This window comes from Chiloscyllium punctatum, chromosome 11 (genome assembly GCF_047496795.1).
Source record: "Chiloscyllium punctatum isolate Juve2018m chromosome 11, sChiPun1.3, whole genome shotgun sequence".
Lineage (NCBI taxonomy): Eukaryota > Metazoa > Chordata > Chondrichthyes > Orectolobiformes > Hemiscylliidae > Chiloscyllium > Chiloscyllium punctatum.
Window position 1 is genome coordinate 28,226,839 of NC_092749.1, and position 25,895 is coordinate 28,252,733.

The following is a 25,895-nucleotide window of genomic DNA, read 5'->3' on the forward strand; positions in this document are numbered from 1 at the left end:
CCAAGATTTTCATTTCCCTGGCTCCCAATACCTTATCTTCACCATGGACATCGAGTCCCTGTATACATCTATTCACCATGACGAAGGTCTCCAAGCCCTCCATTTCTTCCTCTCACATTGAGCCAACAGTACCCTTCCACCAACTCCCTCATCCACCTGGCTGAACTGGTCCTCACCCTCAACACCTTCTCCTTCCAATCCTCCCGCTTCCTCCAAACCAAAGGCATAGCCATGGCACCCGCATGGAACAGTCCAACCTCCGCAGATATGCTAGCACCATCACTCACTTTTCCCTCCTCAACATTGATGACTATAGTGATGCTACCTCGTACTCCCACGAGGAAGGTGAACTTCACAAACACCTTCCACCCTGACCTCAAGTTCACCTGGACCATCTCAGACATCTCCTTCCCCGTGCTGGAATTGTCCATCTCCATTTCCAGTGGCTGACTAAACATGGACATTCACTACAAACCCTTGACTCCCACAGCTTCCTAAATGACATCTCCTCCCACCTTGCCTCCTGCAAGAATGCTATCCGTTATTCCCAATTCCTCCACCTCCATTGCATCTGCTCACAGGAGGACCAGTTCCACCACAGAACATCCCAGATGGCTTCCTTCATCACTGACCACAATTTCCTCTCCCACATGGTCAACGATGCCCACTAGGGCATCTCCTCCACTTCCCTTGAACCCCACCTGTCCAATCGCAACAAGGACAGAACCGCTCTGGTCCTCACCTTCCATCCCACCAACCTCTGGATACGTTGCAACAGCCTCCGCCACTTCTGCCATCAACAGACCCCACCACCAGAGATATACCTCCCTCGCCACAGCTATCTGTATTTCGCAGAGGCCATTCCCTCTGCGACTCCTTTGTCAGGTCCACACACCCCTCCTCCAAACCCACCCTCCTCTCCCGGCATCTTCCCCTGCCACTGCAAGAAGTGCAAAACCTGCACCCACACCTCCCCCCTTACCTCCGTCCAAGGCCCCAAAGGATCTGTATTCGACAGAGATTTATCTGTACTTCCATACATGTCTTCTACTGTATCCGTTGCACCTGATGTGGTCTACTGTACACTGGGGAGACAGGACGCCAACTTGCAGATTGTTTCAGAGAACATCACTGGGACACCTGCACTAACCAACCCCACCGTCCTGTGGCTGAATATTTTAACTCCCCCTCCCACTCTGCCAAGGACATGTAGGTCCTGGGCCTCCTCCATCGCCAAACTTTAACCACCCGACACCTGGAGGAAGAATGCCTCATCTTCCGCCTTGGGACCCTCCAATCACGAGGGATCAATGTGGATTTCACCAGTTTCCCCATTTCCCCTCCTCCCACCTTATCCCAGTCCCAACCTTCCAACTCGGCACCACCCTCTAGAATGGTCCTACCTGTCCATCTTCCTTCCCACCCATCTACTCCACCCTCCCCTCTGACCTATCACCTTCACCCCCAACTTCATCTACCTATCGCATTCCCAGCTGCCTTCCCCCCAGCCCCACCCCCTCCCATTATCTCTCAGCCCCCTAGGCCCACAAGCCTCATTCCTGATGAAAGGCTTATGCTGGAATCATCGACTCTCCTGCTCCTTCGATGATGGCTGATCGGCTGTGCTTTTCCAGTGCCACACCCTTTGACTCTGATCTCCAGCATCTGCAGTCCTCACTTTCTCCTAGAATCCTGCAGATGTCTGAATGCCTTGAGCTATAAATGAGACAGAATCCAGTGAGAGGTCTGGTGAGGCTTATCTTAACCTTGGCAGCATCTGGCTGCTGCTTTCACGTTTTTGCTGAGCAGTGAGTTGAGTTTCTTGCTAGGAAGCAGAGGGTCACAATTAAAGAGTATTATGGCTTCTAAAATGCCTTATTAATGCCATAATTCATCTCGTTTACACTCAGCCTCCTAACGTATGAAACATACCAAACCGTCGAGACTTTGAGAATTCCCAATATGAAAGTTAGACTGGGGGTACCTGATGATTTCAGCTCAATGCTTGCTCTAAAGGCTCTCCTTGTTGGATTCCAGGCACCAGACTCTCAGGGAAAACTCCACGGGTACCAGCCACATCCATACTGGCAATTTGACATGTGCCAGCCTCTATTAGCCGTCATGGCAAATCTCCAGTCCACCTACAGGAACCTTCTGCATTTCAATGCTGTACCAAAGTCTGCACTGACATATATTACTGTAATGCTGCAGTGAGGACACTATGCACTCAGGGACATGCACTCAGACCATGGATTGGATCCGACCATATCTTCAGGTTGTTTGCTTGCAGTCAGGACATTCACTCACCTGAGCCTTCCTGGATGCTTACAGCATCCCTGTCTTGCATTATCTTTCCAGGTCTTTTCTTTTGGTGCTTTGCCGTCTAACCAAGGGATTCCTGGTTCATATTACTCCTCCCTTGTCTTGCAGTTTAGAGTAGACACAAAGCCAAGGAAGTTTGTCATGGTTGTCAGCAGGCCTCAGCCAAGTCAAGCGGGATAACAATTGCTCGTGGCCAGGGCACAGTAAGTCAAGGGAAGTTCCTGATACCTGATTGGCGGTTTGGACACTGTCAGTCAGCCATTTAGGTCAGTCAGAGTCAGGATGCTGTCTGCATAAAAGGTGAGGATTTAAATGTTGGGCAGCCCACCCCATCCATCTTCAGTCTTTCTGCCCTATTGGGGGCTGTTTTCCCTCTGGAATGAGAAAGAGGGCGAGAATCAGGTATTAAGGAAGATGTGAGTGGATGATACAGCTTTTACTTTTGATGCAGGTGAGTGAGCGAGTGAATAGGCAGCACAGAGTGTATCCTGGGTTGGCAGTGTCAGGAGTTGGGGTAGGAAGATACAGGCAATAGTGAGAGTGGTAGAATGTGAGCTTTGGTGGGAGGTGGAGTGAGTGTGAAGTAGCAGAGGGAATGTGGTGTCACTTATGCAGGCAGAGTGGGAAGGTCAATGGCCTTCTACTTAGATTGCTGTGTATTTCTCCAGGTGACTGAGATTGCACTGTTGCCCATTGAAACCTCAAACCAGGCTGGAATAGATTGGTGGCTTGATCCCTACTGATGGTGTACACTCAGCTTTTAAAGGTGGCATGGGTACAAGGAATGCCTATTTTTCAGCAGATATCCATTGAGTGGCCAGTTGTTCTGGAAACAGTGCATGGTAAGATGGTGATCGATGAAGGCACTATAGGGACAGGGTAGGTGGCTAATGAGACGTGTTTGTAAGATATGGTGAGAAATCCTGTTTGGCCTTGCTGTGAGAATCCCTCCAAAAAACTTGATGCAACTTTGACATTGCTTTAAAAGAGAAAATTCAGCTCAGTGTTATTGAGTAAATTCAATGAGACTGAGCATCATGAATACAATCACAAATGCAGCCTCCTCTAAATATTGTAAGCAGTAGCCAATATATATTGATAAACTAAGGAAGTGTAATCCAATATGTTTGTGGAGATTGAGCCTTAACTGTTGATATACCAGGGTTCATTTCATACCACCTTCTTGATTTTTCCATGAGGTGCTGCCAGAAATTGAATCTCCATTTTAGTAGAGCAAAGTTTCTACCTTGACATTCTTGGCTTTGTTTATATACCTTTTATATTCAAACACCAAAGAGGCAAGTTTATTTGTGAAATATTGCAGGCAGATTCCTTGAGATATCTGTAGAGTATTTCCACATATGTTTGCTATGACCATTTATCCCAGTATTGGATAGAGAAACCTGAACACTAGCGTTATTGTTCTTAAGTTCCACAATTTTAGAGTTGCTTTCCAAGGTGTGCGAAGACTTAATGCAGATCCTATTATTTATCCCATATATACAATGCAAATTAAGTTTAATTGATTTTTGCATGGAATACCCAACATTTTCTGAGCTATTCACTCTGTGCTCTGTTGCTGCGGATGAACTTTGATTCTTCAAACTGTGGCCAGTAAGGTTTTTGAAGGAGGATATTGCTGCTTTATTTGATTTTCAAAGCAGTGGCTTCTACAGTTTCTTCTATTTGATATTGTTCGTTAAAGAAGGAAACTGCCATCTTTACCTGGTCTGGTCTACCTCTGGCTCCAGACCCACAACAATAAGGGATGGGCAATAAATGCTGACCTAGCCTGCGATGCCCTCATCCCTTAAGTGAATTAAAAAGAATTATTTTTTTAATATCGGAGTCCCTTTTGCAATGTCTTTAAGCCACTGTTGCAAGTCTACTTCCTAACTATATTGCTCAACTTTGGCATTCAGTGCTGTATGGTAATAGCTCTTGTGGTTTTGGAGGAGGAAGGAAAATTCAGGCAGAGGAGCAGACGTGCTGTTGCCACAAGTACCAAACCCACATTTCAAATTAGCCCCAATGTGGCTTTCCATATCCACATGTATCTACTGGACATGCCTGAGGAAACCTACCTTTCTAGTTCCACTTTGTGAGTTGAGGGCATAGTGGTGTAATGCCATCTCTGAAGCCTGAGGTCTACCAAAGGCCAACATGCTTCTTGCTGTTGTGAAAGCCACTATGACAAGTTCCTTTCAAGTCACTCTGGTGACATTTGCCACATTACGCAGAAATCAGTTTTCCAAATTTCCAAGCAGCTTGAGAAACCTTGTTTGCCAACGGGAAACTTATGTCCAATTCCCCACGGCAAAGAGGAAGATCAGTTTTTACCTTCTCTTAATGTGCAGGGTCACAATGTTTTAGTTAGAAAACAGTGTGAATAATAACAACATGCAAATAGGTTATCAATATTCCATTGATATTAGAGCACACTCTCCCAGCAGTCTCAGTGCCTTTACCTTGTCCTGTGCATTGTGCCAGGAGCAGTTCAAAGATCAATGAGTATGAATACCATTGACAAACCACTAAATCAAGGGTAACAGGCAATCTCATATGATTAAAAACTACCAAAATAACCGGAATGCTGAAATAGTGGTCCAATTGCCCATAGGGGTTAGGTGGGCCCAATTCTACAAAGGTTTACAAATGATCAATATCAGCTGTATTACAGTGAATCAAACTGCTTGAACGTGTTATTACACGTCTTAGCCCAGAGGCAGGCACGCTGTCACAGTACAACAAGAACCCTCCAATATTAGCTGTGTCCTGCAATGTTTTGCAACATTGAGAACTTTAGCAAAGCAAGAAAAGAAGCATAGAGAGGAAAATGAATCAGATTAAGCTAATATGCAGCCAGAAAGACAGTCACATCAATCATTGAAAGAAAAAACATCCACTTAAAAGCTTCATTTGTGAGTGAATATACCTATGGCCTCCTTTCAAACATACTACTTCATTAACAATGTTCAGCACATAATCATGATTACTTTTATTGCCATTTCAGTCTGCATCCTACAGCTTTATTATGGCCCTTCAGATGATGGATTTGTGTGTGTGTGTGTGTGTCATACTACCATATTAATGGGAAGAACTTAGTATTTGTGATTTCACTTTCTCCCCATGCTTAATTCTTTCGGACTTGTCTTTATCTCCCTATCCATTAGTCCAAGCGTACCATACTTTTACTGCTTGCTTGTGTTTGCTTTTTGCTTGAGAAACGGTAAGCTATTTATTATATCTCATCTTGGGTTAATAATTTCTTACCTTCTGTTAGGATACCTAAAGGGAGGGGATGTGCTGAGGTTACTGCATGGACACATGGATGAATGTTTGACTGTACCTTCAGGAGAACATGGAGAAGAACAGCGGAGGTAACTAAGATGGCAAAACTAACCGTGGCACATGGGGTGCGCAGTGGGAGATCTATGTGGAGAACTGAAAGATCCTGACAGAGATAGAATTATGTAATGCCACATGTTGTTTGCAAGGAGATATCAACTCATCAAATAACTTAAGTAGCTGTGTTACACATTTATTTGTTCAAGAGATTGATGTGCCATGATTTTGACTACAATGAATGTGCTGTGTGAGGGTAGGCTGTTATTGTGTTTCTGAGATAGAGTGGCTTTTAATCTCAAAATAAAATTCTTTTGTTGTTCTGAAGAAGAGCCATATTGAACCCAAAACATTAACTCTATTTCTCTCTCCCCTGATGCTATCAGGCTCATTGAGTTTCTCCAGCATCTTCTGTTTCTATTTTACCTTAAATTGGCCAGTAGCTTTTGGAGATTCACAATTCACACTGCAGGATGGATTTTACAGAGCCTGCTGGAGCGGACGTGATGGCGGGCGGGGTGCTGTGAGATTCGGGTATGAGTACCTGAATCCAATTCCTCCAATTGGGTAAACTATCCTCAATCGAGTCCTGGTAGGGCCTGCAGTGTGAATACCGTGCAAGGGTGGGTGAAGGGATTGCCAAACTAGCTTTTTACTGAGTTACTTATTTGTAATTATGCCTGAGCCCAGTGAACGTTAGTGTTGAAGGGAGGATGATGTTACAGTGTCACTAGATTAGTAACACAGAAACCAAAATAATGCCATGGGGACCATATTTGAATTCCAAAAAATACTCGAGGTTAAATTCAGAAATTTAATAGGACCTCAACTGGCCTTTTGGAAATTTAGATGGGCATTTTGGAAAAGCAAATCAGAACAAAATTTATACACTTAATGGTAAGTTTCTCGGGAGAGTTGCTGAACAAAGAGACCTTGGAATACAGGTTCATAGTTCGTTGAAAATAGAGTCATAGGTAGATAGGAGAGTGAAGAAGGTGTTTGGTGTACTTTTCTTTATTGGTCAGAGCATTGAGTATAAGAATTGGGAGGTCATGTTGTGGCTGTACAGGACATTGGTTAGGCCACTTCTGGAATATTGCGTCTGGTCTTCTTCCTATAGGAAGGATGTTGTGAAATGCGAAAGGATTCAGAAAAGACTTACAAGGATGTTGCCAGTTTTGGAGGATTTGAGCTATAGGGCAAGTCTGAATAGGCTGGGGCTGTTTTCCCTAGAGCGTCGGAAGCTGAGGGGTGATCTTATAGAGGTTTGTAAAATCATGAGGGGGATGGATTGGATAAACAGACAAGATCTTTTTCCTGGGGTGGGGGAATCCAGAGCTATAGGGCATAGGTTCAGAGTGAGAGGGGAAAGATGGTGGAGGCTGGTACAATTGCAACATTTAAAAGGCATCTGGATGGGTATGTGAATGGGAAGGGCTTGGAGGGATATGGGCCAAGTACTGACAAGTGGGACTAGATTAGATTGGGATGTCTTGTCAGCATGGATTGAGTTGGACCGAAGGGTCTGTTTCCATGCTGTACTTCTCTGTGACTCTATATACGAGGCAACTTTTTCATGCAGAGGGTGGTGCGTGTGTGGAATTAGCTGCCAGAGGAAGTGGTGAGGGCTGGTACAATTACAGAATTTAAAAGATATTTGAATCGGCATATGAATAGGAAGAATTTGGAGGGATATGGGCAAGTGCTGACAAATGGGACTAGATTAGGTTAGGATATCTGGGTGGCATGGAAGGGTTGGACTGAAGGGTCTGTTTCCGTGCTGTATATCTGTATGACTTTATGGTCTCTAGCAGCTCTCAAAGACCATCCTACAAACTCTTGGGTTCCCTGCAGTCAAGTGTACATTTGGAGTAGGGGGAATCCCTCATTGTCAGTTATTCTTTGCCTATTGAGGGGCCCGAGGGAAGTGGTTGGTTGGTTTTTGAAACCCATCCCTGCCCCTTCCCTTGCCCTGGCCTGTGAACCCTTTGCCACCCTTTAATGGTGACTTCTTTTGGTGATCTCCATTCTGCCCATCACAATCACCAGGCCTCCCAAGATTCAGCATCATTCCTCTGGGTAGGCTTCAGAGTATTACTGGCAACTCTTAGTGATGCTCCTGGTATTGGAGAGCAGTCGGTCTGAGTGTAACCAGTGGGAAAGATCCATGTTGCTGTGACTTAATTCCACCCTGTCACTTTTCACCAATTGAATTTCCTAGCTGACTTGTATGTTAGAAGTAACGTGTCAATTTGCCATATGTTGAAGATAGTGAGAGTGAGACAATAGTAGATTTGAATATGTGAGGGTGAAAATTTTACCTTGGGTTTTCAAGTAACTGAGAATGAATGCAGGTCAATGAGCATCGGGATGATGCCTGAAGGGGGATCGGTGCCAGATTCGGTACATATAGCTGAACTCTGAACGAGTTTAAGCTTATGGAGGTTAAGGAAAAGGTTTAGAATAATCAAGTCTGAAGATAACAAAGACATTCAGTGATGGATGGACAATTACATGGGTGGAAGTGGACAATGTTTTCAAGGTGGAAGGGATAAAGAATCAAACACTTGCCTTAATATAAGAAGGGATGCTGAATTTTCAAACAGGGGGTCTGTAACAATCTGAGATGACATCTGAAGAGGGAAATTGAATCAGGGATTCAATCAATGGATTGTGAGTCAACAGATTATGCATCTGGAAATAATGATGGTGGATTTAGGCATCCCATTGTGTAATTGGAGGAAATAATGTATGGAACAGGAATTTGGGAAGGCAGTCTGACAACACAAAGTTGGATCAAGAAAGATCTAGCTTCGATATGTAACCTCCAACTTGACCCCGAGTCTTCAGCTGATACTAGCAAGGGATGGCATATAGATGAAGAAGAGAAGCAAGGTTAGGAAGAGGTCGCTGCAGAACTCTAGAGGTAATGGTACAGGAGCTCGAAGAATATCCATCATGGATGATGCTCTGGAAATCACATACAGTTGGATGATGAAAGCGAGGCCTCATAGGAATATGGTGGAGTTAACTATACTAAAGGCTGCAGAGTGGGAAGGATGAGGAGAGATAGTGCACTATGATCAGTCATTAAAAAATGTAATTTGTCAACTTGATTAGAATCTTGTAGAGACACGCTCTAGAGATTAAGACATGGAGTTAAGTAAAATATGAACACAAGTTTGGGAGGTGAACGTTGCTTGGGCAAGAAGATAAAGTGATTGGAAATGTGGGTGGTAGTTTGCAAAGACAGAGGGGTCAGCAATGGATAATTTGAAGAGAATGTGTCTTAGAAAAGGAAAGTCTGAATAGAATTTAGGTATTTTCTATTTAACCTGTTTGGAGTTGTGATTATACTGTGCCACAGAAGCCCTCTGAATAGTTTACCATCTGTGATATCGATGGCATGGATAGTAGAAAGGGAAATTGAGTGGCCAATTGTTTTGGTGGAAAAGTTCAACAGAACAGGTAATGGGTCTCACCAGCAAAGTGATCTTGGAGAGAGCAAGAAGGGCGATTGGTCAGAGCCTGCGGAAAGACTCAGGGAAATTGGTGTATTGCAAAGTTGATGATGCCAGGAGGCACCTTTGGGCAAGTTTGGCTTTTTAAGTGAAGGGAAGCAGAACCTTATCAAAGGCAGCTAAATTTATGGTTTCAAATTTTGCATGTTAAACTCACATTTTATGCTATTTTAATGTTTTCAATCATATGTTCCAGGTTGCGGTCTCCATGAACAAGCTAAGGGCCTTACATTATATTTTAAATACATGCTTGCCACCTTTTAATGTCAAGTTTGAGCAGCCAGATACAAGTTGATGAGGTTAACTGGCAATTTAAAACTTAAGAAATGAGACAGGGATAGATGTAATGGAGGGCTATTATCCTTTATCCCTGTCTCCTTCTGTGTCTATTAGCCTGTAATCAAAAACTAGAGAAGAGAATCAAAACAGACAAGATTAAGTTAACTGAAAACTTCTTCCTGTTACTCACTGAAATTACCTGGGTTAGACTGTTTTCCAGTCTCTGGATCGAGTATGTAACTTCATTATCTGGAGCGAAACCAATGGCGTCTGTCACAAAGTCACATTGTCACAATGTATATAATAGGTCACAATTGTTTTGATATTTTGCATGTGATGTGAAAATAGATGTAAAGCTGAGCAAATATTTGGGCAAGTTTTCACAAATTTAATCAATTTCTTTCAACACATAACATACATCCGGTAGGACTTGAATCTCTTGCCTCAAAGCTACATTACCATTGCACCCCTGGTCACAAAGTAGATATTTTCTAATCAACCTGTTCACAGGCTTTATTACACACCTCGGAAGCAGCTGCATCTTGTATCCAAGTCTCTTTGCCCAGAGGTAGAGGCATTACTACTGTCACAAAGTCACGTTGTCACAGTGTATATAATAGGTCACAACTGTTTTCAGATTTTGCATGTGATGTGAAAATAGATGTAAAACTGTGAGAAGAGAACAGGGGATTGGGAATACCAACATTATGTCAAAGTAAGAATCATTTGAAGTGAAGTAAATCAGAATCAAGTGGATCCATAAATATCACCCTGTGGATTTCCTTACTCAATTAATTATTCAAATAGTTCCTGGATAATCCAGATTGTAAGCATTCTGAGGAGTTCACTGCAGCAGACCAATTACATTGCTAATTCACACTTTTACTTAAATGTTACGATTCAATTTCATCTGTTTTCCTGGCTTGCTACTCTTCCTCATTAACATATAATTATACAATGCATATCACCTTCTGTTATCAAAGGACATCATGAACTCTTGATGAAGCATCAAGACAAGAATGATTAGTGTGTGTTTTGCCTTTTAGATTCCATTTGAATTAAATAAGATTTACCATGAGGAATTTTTCAGGGAACTAAGTAACATGCTTTAGGTTAATATTGTTCTTGTTTAAACATTTCATCTTTGTGTGTGACAACACAACCTAGTCAGCAAGTTATTGCTAACAATAAAAACGTACTAAGAATATCTTGGTGAATTATAAAGTAAAATATAAAGATAAAAAAGTATCTATTTTAATGAGTTTGATTTAAATAGATTCACACTGTGAAAATGTGTGGTTTGCTCAATATGTTACAAATCCAGGTGTGGTTATTTAGCATACTGATCAAGTGTTCAGTGAATTGAGAATCCTCTGTGTTAAGAATCTTGAATTTAGTCACATGGAGCTTTATCATATCTCATTGTACCTCCAGGCAGGCCAGCAGAGAATCACATCATTACAAAACTGTGGGTTCTAATCAGTCAGCCTTCTCATGCCCAAATAGGTGGTGTTTAGTAGCGTCATAGAGTCAAAAATGTACAGCACGGAAACAGACACTTCAGTCCAACTTGTTCATGCCAACCCGATATCCCAACCCAATCTAGTCCTACCTGCCAGCGCCTGGCCCATATCCCTCCAAACCCTTCCTATTCATATACCCATCCAGATGTCTTTTAAATGTTGTAATTGTACCAGCCTCCAACATTTCCTCTGGCAGCTCATTCCATACACACACCACCCTCTACATGAAAACGTTGCCCCTTAGGTCCCTTTTATATCTTTTCCCCTCTCACCCTGAACCTATGCCCTCTAGTTCTGGATTTCCCCACCCCGGGGAAAAAGACCTTGTCTACTTATCCTACCCATGCCCCTCATGATTTTATAAACCTCTATAAGGTCACCCCTCAGCCTCCGACACTCCAGGGAAATCAGCCTTAGCCTATTTAACCTCTCCCTGTAGCTCAAATCCTCCAACCCTGGCCAGATCCTTGTAAGTCTTTTCTGAACCCTTTCAAGTTTCACAACATCTTTCCGATAGTAAAGAGACCAGAATTGCACGCAATATTCCAACATTGACCTAACCAATGTCCTGTATAGTCGCAATGCAACATGACAACAGTACAGGCAGCATTATTGGACAGATTCTTAAGAGACCTGTATTGGCAGGGATGGATATAAGACTGGGAGGGAAATCCAGAAAGATTGCCTTTGGATTGGTGGCAAAGGCTCCTGCCTACAGGGAATCTTCCTGGAAGTAGGTAAGTAATGGATGTTTCCCGATGAAGGGCTTTTGCCTGAAATGTCAATTTTCCTGCTCTACGGATGCTGCCTGACCTGCCGTGCTTTTCCAGCACCACTCTAATCTTGACTCTAAGTAATGGATGTGGCTATCTGTCCAGCAGTGGTTGGGAATCTGTTATTTGCAATTGATAGGTCACTTGGGACAGGCCAGCTCTGCATGTGAAACCTAATAGGTCACCCCTATTAGGGAGGGGATGCAGCCTGCCAGTGGCAGACCAAGGAGAACACAAGTTTCCTTTGTGTATCCTCTTTCCCTCGGCACTCTATTGCCCAAAGCCTGCAACAGCCATTCCCCCGCTCCCTCTGAAAGTTGTCCTGGCATCCCTGGTCACAAATAATTGGAACCTTCTGATGCCACCTGTTGCACAGCCCATCACTACTGCAGGGGCTGCTGACAGGACATTGCTTCCAGAGGCGGATCCTTATTGCTTGCCTTCAGGCAGATAGCAAGGCACGACCAGTAATATCAGGACCTGCCTTTGCTCCCAAACATGGAAAATCCTGAAAGGCAATAGTGAACAGCCCAGTGTTTTTGCTTTGATCCTGTCACCTCTGGCCATGAAATGAATGAACTCATCTTCCACAGTTGGCAGCGTTGCTTACTCAAAGTTTTATCCAGAATTGCATTGAATTTATGGCACAGAAGCAGGCCACTTAACTCAGCTGTTCTGTGCCCATTTTTATGCTCCATTAAAGCCTTTTCCCACCCTACCTCATGTAACCCTATCAACTTGTCAACTTTTCCTTTCATCCTTCTGTGTTAATAGATTCCCTTAAATCGATCTGTGCTATTCAGTTCATCCATGTGGTAGCAGATTTCACTATCTATCGATCAAAATGCTCACCATGTGAGTTGAATTGTTTGAGGATTACTTCTTGTTCGGTGTGATCTCAGTCACTGGTGCTGAGGATTCTTCCACAGTGGATAAAGAAATGTTCTGCTTGTACGTGTGTGTCGGCAGCATCTAATATCATACTTTGAATTTGTCAGCACTATGTTTTCACTAAGTTGTGTTGCACTCAGTTATTTCAGTTGAAGCTTTGTTGGTTACCTCAAGTAGGGTGCACTTCTCGTTGGCTATCTAATTGCTTGTGTTTTCTTGCAAACCTCACAAGTTCTTGCAGTCTGAACTCTCATCAGTGTTGATGGCAATGCAAATCATTTCTGCAGTCCAGCATCTGCTGACAGTATGAATCATTTTTCTTATGCCAACATGATTAGCATCATTGGATTCTGACTTCTACTAGGTTCCATCTAGGTTATGGGAAACCCTATAATATTTTTTATTGTTTGCCCATTGACTGGGAGTTCCATAGTAGCTTTCCCTTAACCAATGTTCCTTGACCATTTTCTGTGACTGGCTGTTTCTTGACCTGTGATTTCTTGACTTTAACTAATTTTACTTCTTCTCCCATTTGAAGAATATTTGAGACATAATATGCACTCATCCTCAAGAGCACAATTCTTGATTGTGAGGCATATATAAGTTCTCTACTATCTGACACCCCTCATGTTGCAGAGATGTTATAGCATGACTTGACATCCTCTTGCCAAAATGCTAAGTCTGCTCACTGAAGTTCCGTACTTTGAGTTTTCTTCTGTTATAGCCTCTTTTACCTCATTGACCTCTTTGCGAGGTAACTGTTTTCTTCTTGTGTTTCTATGACTGTGACATACATCAGCACATTTTCTGAAAGTAAACCAATGTGTTACGTATAAAGCACTCTGTTTTAGGAGGTGGGTACCGACTGTACCTATGTGGACTCCTTGCACGACAGTATTGACAATATCTGTCTTGCTGGTTCTTAGGTGTATCCTTTGGGAGTTTATATCATAAGAACTGAATGGATTCTCCTGAATTTTTGTGAGATGGTTGATCTCCTCTTAGCACTAATCTGCTGTGCTTTCATACTTTACCTTCATTTACCATCTCAATGTCTTTCTCTAAAGTCATTCTTCTTTTGACTTTAATAAATATGACAAAGGTTATCAACAATCCCAACAACAATTCTGTTCCTTATACATTTACGTTTACATAGTCACATTTTCCACTAATCTGTAGATATCATTGACAAAATTATCTATGTATTACCCTGGATGCCAAAATAATATTAAATCTTGCTCTTTTATCAAAAGCATCTGTTGCTTCTTTTATGCCATCGTGAGCTCTAATGCCATTAGCTATATTTCCAACTGTATATAAAATGTATCAACTGATTTAACTTCTATTTCAGTATCTAATTTGGCAACAATTCAGTATCTGAAGAATTATTTTCTTGACGATGTCCAATTCTATGTTGTTAGACCAATTTCTATCATTAAACCTTGTTGTCAATATTATTTCTACTGCAATGTCTTCCTAATATGATTATTTATTTTCACTGACTTAAAGGCTTTTGATTCTCCTAATATATACTGAATGTTTTTACCACCTTTTATGGTCAAAATGGATGATCCCACCTTCTGTGAGTAAAATAAATGATTCCCTCATTTTTGTGACTTCTATTGATGAATTCTGTTAATTGCAACCTTAATAATAAACAATTTCTCTTTCTTTAATAGCTTTACTTGAATGAGTCCTATTCCCTTCTGGCTTTGCTGAATGAATCTTATTCTTTAAGGGTCTTCCCTAGATGATTTCCACTATTTAGCACTGTAAATAATAATCCCCATTACTTGCATGTTTTTTTTCTAGATGCATTCTTAAGAAATACTGCCCTCCTTTACCACTACTTAAATAATTGATTTCCCGCAATTTTTGTAGCCTCCATAGTCTGCAAATTTTCTTCTTCTATTAGACTGTGTCTGTGCAGGCTTCTAAACTTACCCTTCATCTCTTTAATTCCAGCTTTGCACTGTACTTTGCTTGTGACCTTATTTTAGATTATTTTAGTTGCCTCCTGGCAATCACACTTGATCTGAGCTGTAAGTACTTTGAAAATTTCTCGATTTTCCAGCCTATAGACAGCTGTATTCCACTTTCCCACCTGAAATTTCAAATTTGCTAATGGAGCTTCAGTTGTCCATTCATTCTATAGCTGAACCTTATCTCAGGACAGTTCCTGCAGGCCATCAGTGTTTGATGCAATCTCTAATTGCCTTTTGCAGCAATAAGTTTTGATGTAGGGAAACAAATGAATATTTATCTCAATTGCATTTTGTGGGATCTTTCCAAACAGAACCTCCTTGTTTACTCGTAATTTACAAAGGTAATTTTGGTTCTTTTAATGCATTTTGGGACCCCCTCACTGTGTAAATGCAGGTTTTTCTTTCCTTCTCTTAAGTAAACAATAAATGGCGCTGTATTTGGGTTTGTACTGACAGTTCATTACACTTGACTGTCACAATGTGAGGTTAAACCATAATGTTGAAGTGAGATGCTTCGTGTGTGTTTGTGTGTTTGTGTGTGTGTGTGTCCACTGAGCATTGTATTCCACTCTCCTTCCTGCCCCCCCAGAGCCCTGACTTTACGCTCCCCTAGTGATAGTCATTGCCGATACGCATCACCACCTGTAGTCTAACATTCCCACCAATGTGTTTTGCATATCCCCAGACATTTTGTCTTTCTCCCTTGTCACCATCCTTGATCCCACCTCTACGAATGCCATTGTTTTGCTTCCCCCACTGTGACGGCCCGACGCCTTTTAACAGTGATGATCTTCCCTTCCCGCTCCTGTAGGCCTTCATTGCCTCTCTCTCACAGATTAATAAATGGACTCCCAGACCTCAGATCTCTGACTAATTTTGCATGTAACCCTTAGACATGACTGACCAGCACCTGCCCACTGTGCTATTAGCTTCTTGTCTGATGATACATAATTTTCCTGACTGCCTGTTATAATCTTGCATGACTGACCGATGTGCACTCCCTGGTCCCCTGGCTTTGAGCAACCCAAGCAAATGATTGACCAGGGCCACAACAGTGGAGTGTGAGGAGACATTGCCTGTGGCTGACAGTATTGGGATCTCCTGACAGAAAGTGCATGTCCCCACACCACCCTTGACAGGATTGAAGACGAGTTCCCACCCAGTTTCTGGCAAAGCCTTATAATTACATTAACATGTAGTGTGCTTGCTGTGCAGGAACCTGACACATGCTTTAGGTATTAGAGTTACATCTGAGTGCCATATATCTACATAACCTTTCCCAACCCTAGACAGATCTCTACTGACAAGCATGCCAAGCAGCTGTAAGACCGCACAGAAGACCACTTCAATACAACATATGTTATTCGAGCTTCTTTTTAATTGCATCTTTCAATTTTGCTTGATCCATTCCTTATGGTAGCGAATTCAACATTCTCACCATTCATTCTTCATTGCATTTCTTTTGACTATCTGATACTGATGACCTCTTGTTATGCACTTCCTCACAAGTGGGCATGTTCTCTCTGGATATGAAAAGCTTTTAGAATTTTAAAGACCTTTATTAAGTCAAGAAGCAGAAACTGAGGTGAAAGTAAGGGTGCACATTGTAAAGTGTTCTGTTAAGATATCTGTAAAGGTATTGAAAATAGAATGTCATGCAGACATTGAAGACATTGAAGACATTGTGACGCCACAGCTACAACGTTAACCTTTCCCAGTTGCTTCCTTTTTGGTCATTGATGGGTGTAATAGTCTAATCAGATTTGTAGCAGCCATACATCACTGTCAATTAGATCTGAATTGTATTGCTCCTTTTCTGAGCTGACTAATCAATGTGGCACAGAAAATGTCTTTTGAGACTATAAATAAGATCTCTAATTCTGTTCAGCAATATCAGGGCCATTTTGCAACATAACTAAGAAAAATAAAGTTAGATTTCTCAATTAAACAGCAAGTTAGGATTTCTACTACAATCAACATGAACCAACTTCTCCATATGTCAGAGCGAATCTAATTTTCTTAAACTGCAACCACAGAGTTAGTGACACTAATTAGATAGTGTTTTCCTCATCTGCTAACATGTCCATTAGGCTAAGTGGTTGTTTCCAGCATGCTCTGCTCCTTAAACATGCGTGTGTACCAATGTAAACAACTATGGGAAATACTTGAACAATTAGTGTAAAGTTAGACTTATGTCTGTGCAGAAAACTCAAATGGTAACGTTCAAAGTTTGCAATGTAAAGTAGGAGCAATAACCTTAGAGACATAGAGTGCATTAATATTTTCTGTATCCATGTGTACTAACATCTATGAAAAATAGATTTTATTACAATAATATCTTTGTGTTATAGGAATATATCTCAAGCGTATCCGAACAGCCTAGTCAGACAAAAGTTGATACCAAATAAATGAAGGAGCCATTAACCACAAACTCTGTGCCCCTCCCAGTGAACTGAACCTGACTATTCACTGCCTTGATGTCATATTTGACTCTGGGATGTGTTTCCAATCGCATATCCACACCACCACTAACATCACCGATCTACCTCTCTTTGAGATTGCCTACCTCTTCCTCTGCATCAGTTCATCTGCTGAAACTCTCATCATGTGTGACTATTCCATTCTTGGATGGTTTTCCAGGTTGTACTCACCATAAACTTGAGTTTATACGAAACTCTTCTGGCCTGTCCCTACTTGTACTAAGTCCTATTAATCCACCACTCCATGTGCACTGACCTAGATAGGCTCTGGTTCAGCAGCATGTCAATTTTAAAAGGCTCATCATTGCTTTCAAGTCATGCTATAGCTTTCTCCCTCTCAATCTTTGCACTATCCTTCAGTGTCAAACTCTTCAAGGTGTCTGCAGTCGTCTAATTCTACCTTTAGATCATCCCCAATTTTAATTGCTTCTCCACTCTAAGCTACTCCTTCAGTTTATAAGGCTCTAAGCTCTTGAACTGTCTCCTTAATCCTTACCTCTCCAACTCTCTTTCCTTGTTTAAAATATTCCTGACAATTACCTCTTTGACCAAACTGTTAACATTTCACCCTAGTATCTCCTCATGTAGCTGGGTACCAGATTTTTAATTTCTCACATTCATGAAGGAATGTGCATTTGGACCAGTTGCAAACATGGGCCAGTGAGTATGGAGGTAACAAGTAGAGGTTTTGGTGAGGCCAGGTTTGGGAAGTTGGATGACATGATTTAGCAAAATTGAAGGAAAATCCAGTTCAGCTTGCTAACATCGAAGGTACCGTGACTTTGCTTTAAAGTCAAATGTATATTTGATACAGGTTGAAAATGTGTTACATAGACCTACTTAGAGTCAATGTGCGAAGCTGGTTGATAGAAATGGGTCAGCTAGAACGCTGTAGGGACACCTCTGTGCAATATAATCCCTGCACGGTGCAATGGTGTTTATAAATACTTCAAACAATGCAACAATTTGTTTTGCTTTAGACAATGTTACATGAAGTTGGGAAATGTAAATGTAAATATTCTACTTAACATATAATCTTGAGCAGTCAGTAACAAATGTGAGTAATCTATTTAATATAAATGAGCTAAAAACTGGTGAAATAATGAGTAAAGGAATTTCAGTCAAATGTCTACTGATCTGTTAAAAAGCTAAGCAGAGGGACTTTACCAAGAAACATGTCAACTGGAGCAATTCTTCATTGTATTATGTTTACAACGTGTAAGAGTTCCTCTGGTTTCTATGTGCAGCATTGTCAGTACTGCACTGAATATGTTAGAAATGTCAATACAGGTAATTTTCACAAAGGAGTCAGGACTCCTTAGCTCACATATTCCTTCTGGCAGGTTTAATAGACATCTCTGCTATTGTGACAAAACCATCAATCTGTTTACTTTAAACTTGAGAACAGTGTGTTAAAAACACATGACAGAAAATGTTCATTTTTAATCTTGAAAGGAACCAAAGGTTTGATTTAATGGAAAACCTATTCTTCAGCTTCCTTCTTAAATGTATCTAGAAATTTTTAATCAACTTGTTCTGATACATATCTGGTGCAGGTGTGTCTTGAATGTGGGCAATATGGCTCAGATGTAGAGATACCATAACAAGTATTGATTACTTAGTTCCTTAATTTTTAAAATAATTATTATCAAAGTAAGTTTAAGTTGTCACAGTTTGCATATTTTAATGATTTATTGTAAATAAGAACATACATGTATTAAAATTATGGAATGCCTCAACATTAATAACAAGAATGTGTTCAATTGTGTCTCTTTGCAATTTCCTTCTAGGACGGTTCATTATGAAGGTGGAGCAGTGTCCATTCATGCTCGGTCACTGTGGAGGCTAGAGATGCTGAGGGTTGCGTAAGTGACAAAAGTCATGATCTGCTTTCGTTGAATAAAAATGATGTGTATGAATATACTTTTCAGCTGTAAAGTTAAAAATGTGATTATTCAAAATTGAAGTCGTGTTGAAAGTGTATCAAGGTGATTTAAGTATTACAAATTAGTTGTAATCTGTGGTAAATACTCAGTGGACAGAGGTGAGATTGTAACCATAATGTGGGCTGGATTTATTTACATCTTATTAGTAAACTACCATTCACGAGATTATCAATTGAGCCTATGGGAAATCTAGAATATATGGGAAGAAGGGGTGGATGTAGAAGACTTGGTGGATAAGCTGTTGGCAAATGCAAAGATTTTTCAGAGCCACGTGTTGCATTCATAATCCTCACACTGGAATTTGGAGAGGCAGAAAGAATTCCTTTCAAGTATTACACCTTTCATCAATAGATGGAGCGTACGTGGCACACTTTCTGCTCTTAATGCCTCAAAATTGTGTAGCAGTCCTTTCTCTTTCTCAGGCACTACCTTGAGTTTGAGAATGACATCCTAGCACTCCAGTTTGATGGGTTCTGAGGTGGTTAGTAAATCTTTAGTCTTTGCCACATATAAGAGACAATTGGCACTTGGAGGGTTGGATAGATAAGCTGGTTGGAAAGTTGCACATAGTCTGTCAAATCACTTCTGCATGTTGCTGAAGAAATCTCTTGATGTATTAGGTGCCTTCCCACATGAAACTTCTCCATTTTGGTTGATCACAAGTCAGAGTTTGGTTGGAATGTTTGATTTCTTCAGAGATGCTTTGAGAATATTGCTAAGGCAGTTCTGCTGTCCTCTGGGAGTCTCCTGCAATGACTGATTCCCAAGCAGAGCAGCTATTCAGGAGGCTGGTGACAGGCCTCTGAGAAATATATCCTGCCCAGTGGTGCTGACTTTGAATGATTGGCACCTTGATGGTGGGCATTGTTGACCTGGGAGAGGACGCTGCTGACTGATGGCCTCCAGATTTGGAGGATCATGCAAGGGTATTTGCTGATGGTACTTTTCTAATGCTTGAGGTGCCTGTGGTAGGTTGATCTAGCCTCCAAAACATGTAGGAGCATAGGGTCATTGTTCTCTGATCCTGTATGACCTTAGTCTCAGATTTGTGATCCTGGTGCTCAAATACCCTTGTTCTCATTGGAGATGATGATGGATTTCGTTGACTAGGTTTTCCATTGTTGAGAGGAGTGTCCACTTTCAATCATTACACCTTTCATCAATGGATGGAGTGTACATGGCACGCTCTCTGCTCTTAATGCCTCAAAATTGTATAAGAGTTCTTCCTCTTTCTCAGGCACTACTTTGAGTTTGAGGATGACATCCCAGCACTCCAGTTTGATGGGCTCTGGGGTGATGGAAAGTGATCCAAACTTTCCAGCATCTTGCCATTTAAATTAATTGTTTGGGGAGGGGATTGTTGGAGGAAATGTTGTGCAGTGATAGCTGGTTGAAAGAGAGTGTTGACTTTCCAGATGTTTTGAGAAAGCTTCAGAGAAAAAGAGTCACCTGAAGCTAAGTTTTTACATGAATTCGTACACCAGCATCATCAGCGTATTTGAGTTCAGTGACTGAAACTGGAGTGGCTTTGCTTTTGAAAGCAATTTGGATTGAATAGTTTTCTGTCTGTTATGTGAATTATCTCCATTTCTTTGGGTAATTTAATTGAGGTGAGGTCCAGTATTGCATTGAGGATGATGAAGAAGAGGGTTGCGCTAGGTCTGTGATGGTTCTGTTGGTTTACATGTCGTTGTGGATGGGCGAAGAATGATGACAAAACCTCTGAGGGCAGCCAAATTTGAGAAAGATTCTCCATATTCCTTCACAGGTCACAGAGTCTGAGATTTTAGTGAGCTTTAAAATGGCTAATTTGCTGCATGCTGCGTATCATGTCTGAGTTGCCTCGTGATGGGCAAGGAGCATTTTAGCCATTGAAAAGACTTTACACTTGCAACAATAAGTGTCTCTTCACAAAGTTCCAGCATTAGTGCTGTGAGGGAGTATAAAATTTACTGCATAGAGTTTGTTAATGTAAGAATATAAGAACTTTAGAAAAAAAGAACCATTTGACCCATCAAATCCGCTTCATCATTCAGTAAAATCATGATTGATCTAATTGTGGCTTTAAATCTACTTTACTAAGTACCCCCTGTTATCTTAAGCTCATGTAGATCAAACAATCTGTATCATGACCTTGAGTATATTAAATAGCCAAGGCTATACTGGTATCTGTGATTTCCAAAGATTAATATCCCTAGGAGAAAAATTCCTTCTCATCTCTGTAGTGATTGAAACAATGTCAGCCAGGTGGATCTAATAGAATTTGAGTTCCCTGGTTGTGGTTGTTAACCTGGTTCAATCAAGGAGCAATGGCTGACAGATACAGACAGGAGTGTCAGTTAAATTTGTCTGTAGGGCAACCAGTTATCCTTGTGGCATAAAGCATCTCGTTTATCAAGTAGATGTCAAAGCAGATTTGTCTATGTAATTTCAACCCCCTCCTTTCAAATACATGGCTAATTGCTTTCAATTGCTGTATAATTTTGTCCTTGTCCTCTAATAGTTTATGCCAGAGAGTTATTGCTGCTGCTTTTTGTGTGTCACAGTTTATTCTTTGTTGATTCATTCAAACCATGAATTGGTATTAGTCCTGATGTCTTCAATATCACACCTTTATCTCTGGACTGGCTGGTTCTTTCCTGCAGTCCACCATTGGTCCGACATTTTCTACATCAAATGGAGGACAATCTGGATTGTAACCTGTCAAAGTGTGCCAACAGAGCCTTTATTTTCAATACTACCCATGCTCTGTTTTCCCACAAGATGTGCTGTCAATGCTACAAAGACATGAAAACTATAGCCGTTCCTAAGAAAGGAGACACCTGTTTGTTTTAATCCTGCTCTCACAAGCAGTCTCCTGAGTTATGAAGGCCTGCCCTATTTGAGAGGGAATTTGGGGCTGCTGTTCAGTGTTTCCATCAGTCTTATTAAAATTAAATAAGTGTTTTTCAGCTTTTATTTGCTTTTCCTGTGAGGAAGCACTTCTCAGTGAGATCAGGAATTTGCTTCAGAAACTGCGGGCACAATGCAAGGCTACATTCATTTTCAGTTGAGGTCTTAATGCCACTTACTACATATCGCCACTGATAGGTAAATTACTGGCAACTTGCACTTCTGTCATTTTACAGTGGAATAGACCAATAAATCAATGGGCTATGAACCACAGCACTGGACTGTTACAACGTTACTTGTTAAAACTCCACAGGCAACCACCAGAATTATGTGAATTTCAATAAACTGAATGATGAAAATGGGATATATAGCTGGCACTAAACCTAGGGACGTACCACAAATAATTTCCTTCAAATCCTTTGAGCTTGAAACTCAATTTGAGGTCAGTTGAAATAGATTGGTTCAGTGGGAAAATTATGCTATAAACAAAGTTCAAAAATGCAATTAATAAAAATGCTATGACAACAGTTGTATTGAGTTATGGGTTGAAACCTTAGAGAAATTTGTTATTGATGAATGGTTTCTGTAATGGAAATTATGCAGCTGAAATATTGTAAATGACGGATGATTCGTTCTCATACATAGACACAATGAAGAAATTCTATAAATATGCCAATGGAGAATTCTCTGTTTGGTTTATTGACAAAGTTAAATATTTGTGCTCACTTCACCATGTATATCTGGATCAAATAGAATATGTTACTAATGAGGGGGAAAGATTTCCTCCAGTGGTGAACTGCACCAAACATTGCAAGTATATGGCAGTACTGTTTCCTGTCATTATTAGTATGGTCTTCAATAACATATTTTAGACTTTGCTGATTGAAACAATTAGGGGCAGTCTTTCTACATTGCTTGTTAAGTTACTGACACGGTGTGAAGGGTTTTGTCTTTTAATTTGCATCTTAAAAAAGAAGGGCCCTGTAGCTCAGTGGTTGGCACTGTTGCCTCACAGCACAAGAGACCAGCCTTGGGTGATTGTCTGTGTAGAGTTTGGATGTTGTCTACATGTCTGTGTTGGCTTCCAGTTTTCTCTCCCAGTTCAAAGATGTGCAGGTTAAGGGGATTGGCCATGGGTAAATGTGAGGTTATGGGGCTGGAGTGGGTCTGGGTAGAATGCACTTTGGAGGGTCTGTGTAGACTCAAGGGCCTAATAGCCTCTTTCCACAGTGTAGGGATTCTATGATTACCCTTATTTTGACAGGACTGGACTAGTAACAGGTTGATCTGGAGTTAAAGTTTGACAGCTAAATCTTCTTTCTGTTCTTGCATATTCATGCTGCAGGCAAGCTTGACCTGTGGAATCAGTGGGAATGATTACAAGGAGGTCAGGGAAAGAATTGTGAAGGTGTTTGATGCATTCAACTGTCATCTGAAATAAACTGTACGTACACACACACACTTCCTTGAGTGAGGTGACTGTCTGAAACCCCTGTTTCTTTTTTTTTAAAAACTCCTCTTTTTTTTTCTTTTCCCCACACTACCATCTAACAGCGGTAGTGCTTATTTTTTTCCCCAACACCCATGGTGTGTGTGTGTGTGCAGGTGTGAGACACAGTGAAAGACACAAAGTGCACGAATCTTTATTCAATTTCCACCACCAGGAAGATATGAAAACACCCGTGTGGCCAGTGGCAAGCACTGCCCTTCAAACCAAAGGGCAATGCTGTGTGATCAAAAACAGTGAAGGGGAGGGTAGGGACTAAATCAAAATAGAGTTGGAGGGGGAGATAATGCACTCCACTCCCTGCGGTGCCCACATCTCCCTGAACAACTCCAGGGTGTTGGTGGACACCGCGTGCTCCTTCTCCAAGGACACCCGGGCTCTAACATAACCGCGGAAGAGGGGCAGGCAGTCGGCCCTAACGACCCCCTCCACGGCCCGCTGCCTGGATCTGTTGATGGCCAGTTTGGCCAGGCCCAGGAGCAGACCCACGAGGAAGTCTTCAGACCTGCCCTCCCTCCTCCGTACCGGGTGCCCGAAGATCAGGAGCGTGGAAACCCCTGTTTCTGTCTATCAACCAGGGCTCCCTGATTGGCCCGGGTCATAGCCCCAATCAAGAATCTCCATAATCAATGAGATCCACCTGGCCCTCGTTAGAATCACTGCACTTTCATAAACAGTGGGCTGGATTTTGTGGGGCAGACGGGAGTCCCACCTAATGATTGGAGAACCTCCATCAGTTCTGTGGAGGATACCTGATGGAATCAATGCTCTCCCCCTTAGTTTGGGTCCCTGGTGACTGAAGTACTGTTGGATAGTTAGAAGCCAGCAGCTACTTTCACTGCCAGTGCCATTGGGATAATGATGGTTAGACAGCCCATCTGCTTTAAGGCTGTTGATAAACTCTGATAGGATTTATTGGGCTGCTACCTCAGACCTCTATGGCACCCATTTAATCTCTGACCCACCACTATATTGTGGCTGCATAGATAATTGCTAAGTCTAATTGATTATCCTGATAGTGGAGGCCAGAAATCCTAAATCATTCCCATCTACCCTCTGAGTTAATAATGGGAATTTTTGCTGTTGCAAAGAGCCTGACAAGGGGCCTATGATGATTATGTTTGATTTGATTTGACTTATTATTGTCATATGTATCAAGATACATTGAAAGGTATTGTTGTGCATGCTACCCAGCCAAATCATAATTACATAAGTATTTCAGAGTAATAGAATAGAATGCAGAATATCGTGTTACAGCTACAGAGAAGGTGTGGAGAAAGATCAATTCTAATATATAAGAGGTTTGTTTCTGTAAGTCTGATAACAGTGGGGAAGAAGCTGTTCTTGAATCTGCTGGTACGTGTTTTCAAACTTGTATGTCCTCTGCCCAATGAAAGAGGGTGGAAGAGAGTATAACTAGGGTGGGTTGAGTCTTTGATTATGTTGGCTGATTTCCTTAGGCAGCGAGAAGTGTAGACAACGTCAGTGGAAGGAAGGCTGGTTTTAGTGATGGACTAGGCTGTGTTGACAACTCACTGTAGTTTCTTGCCGTGTTGGGCAGAGCAAGCTGTGATGCATCCATATAGAATGCCTTCTATAGTGGATCTATAAAAATAGCTAAGAGTAATTGTGGACATGCCTTCTGAGGAAGTAGAAGCTTTGGTGTGCTTTCTTGGCTGTAGCATTGGCATAGATAGACCAGGACAGATTGGTGATGATATTTACTCCTCAGATCTGATGAAGGGCTTATGCCCAAAACAAGCTGCCTGATCTGCTGTGCTTTTCCAACACCACACTCTCGACTCTGATCTCCAGCATCTGCAGTCCTCACTTTCTCCCAGTGGTGTTAAAATGTCTGGAGTTAAACTGTTGTGAGCCCTGACCCTTGTAGAGTACATTAAATGACATGGATCTAACCAAAATGGACAGTCCACCTTTCAGTCTCTCTGTTCACTGACCAGTGGTGGTTGGCTTTATATTTTGATCCTTGGTACACTTATCTCAATAAAATCTGGGTAAAGGCCTTGGATGTTTCTTTTCATCATTTATGGTAGCCTAAATGCAACAGGAATGCAGGAAACAGTACTATATCATTCCCAGTTCATATCTAGGTTATCACTTGAACATCACTGAATCGCTGAAAACAATGCATCACTGCACAAATATGAATCACCTCATTATAAAACATTCTCATTCCTGTGTCTTGTACCAGTCTCTAATATAAAAGACTTCCAGAACTGGGCATCTTTGTTACCACCTGCAGTTGGCTTCTGACAATAGCCCTGATAGACTCTTCGATACCTAAATTGGTCATATGCCTACATAGCCCTTTTGACCAAATTCACCCCTCCCCATCCATGTCCATGATGTAGTCAGGGAGTGGAATGGAGCTGGGAATCAGCCATGGGCTGGTGGTGCAAGATTCCATGTC

General features: G+C 41.5%; 1 protein-coding gene across 2 annotated transcripts in view; it reads left to right on the forward strand.

Annotated features, from left to right (window-relative positions):
• The window catches only part of ryr2a (ryanodine receptor 2a (cardiac)), a 758,045-nt gene that overhangs the window by 298,367 nt on the left and 433,783 nt on the right, over nt 1-25,895 (forward strand). For both annotated transcript variants that reach the window (XM_072580564.1, XM_072580565.1), the window contains exons 8-9: nt 5,606-5,702; nt 18,910-18,984. In XM_072580564.1, coding sequence (XP_072436665.1) covers nt 5,606-5,702; nt 18,910-18,984 — 172 coding nt within the window. The remainder of the gene's footprint in view (nt 1-5,605; nt 5,703-18,909; nt 18,985-25,895) is intronic.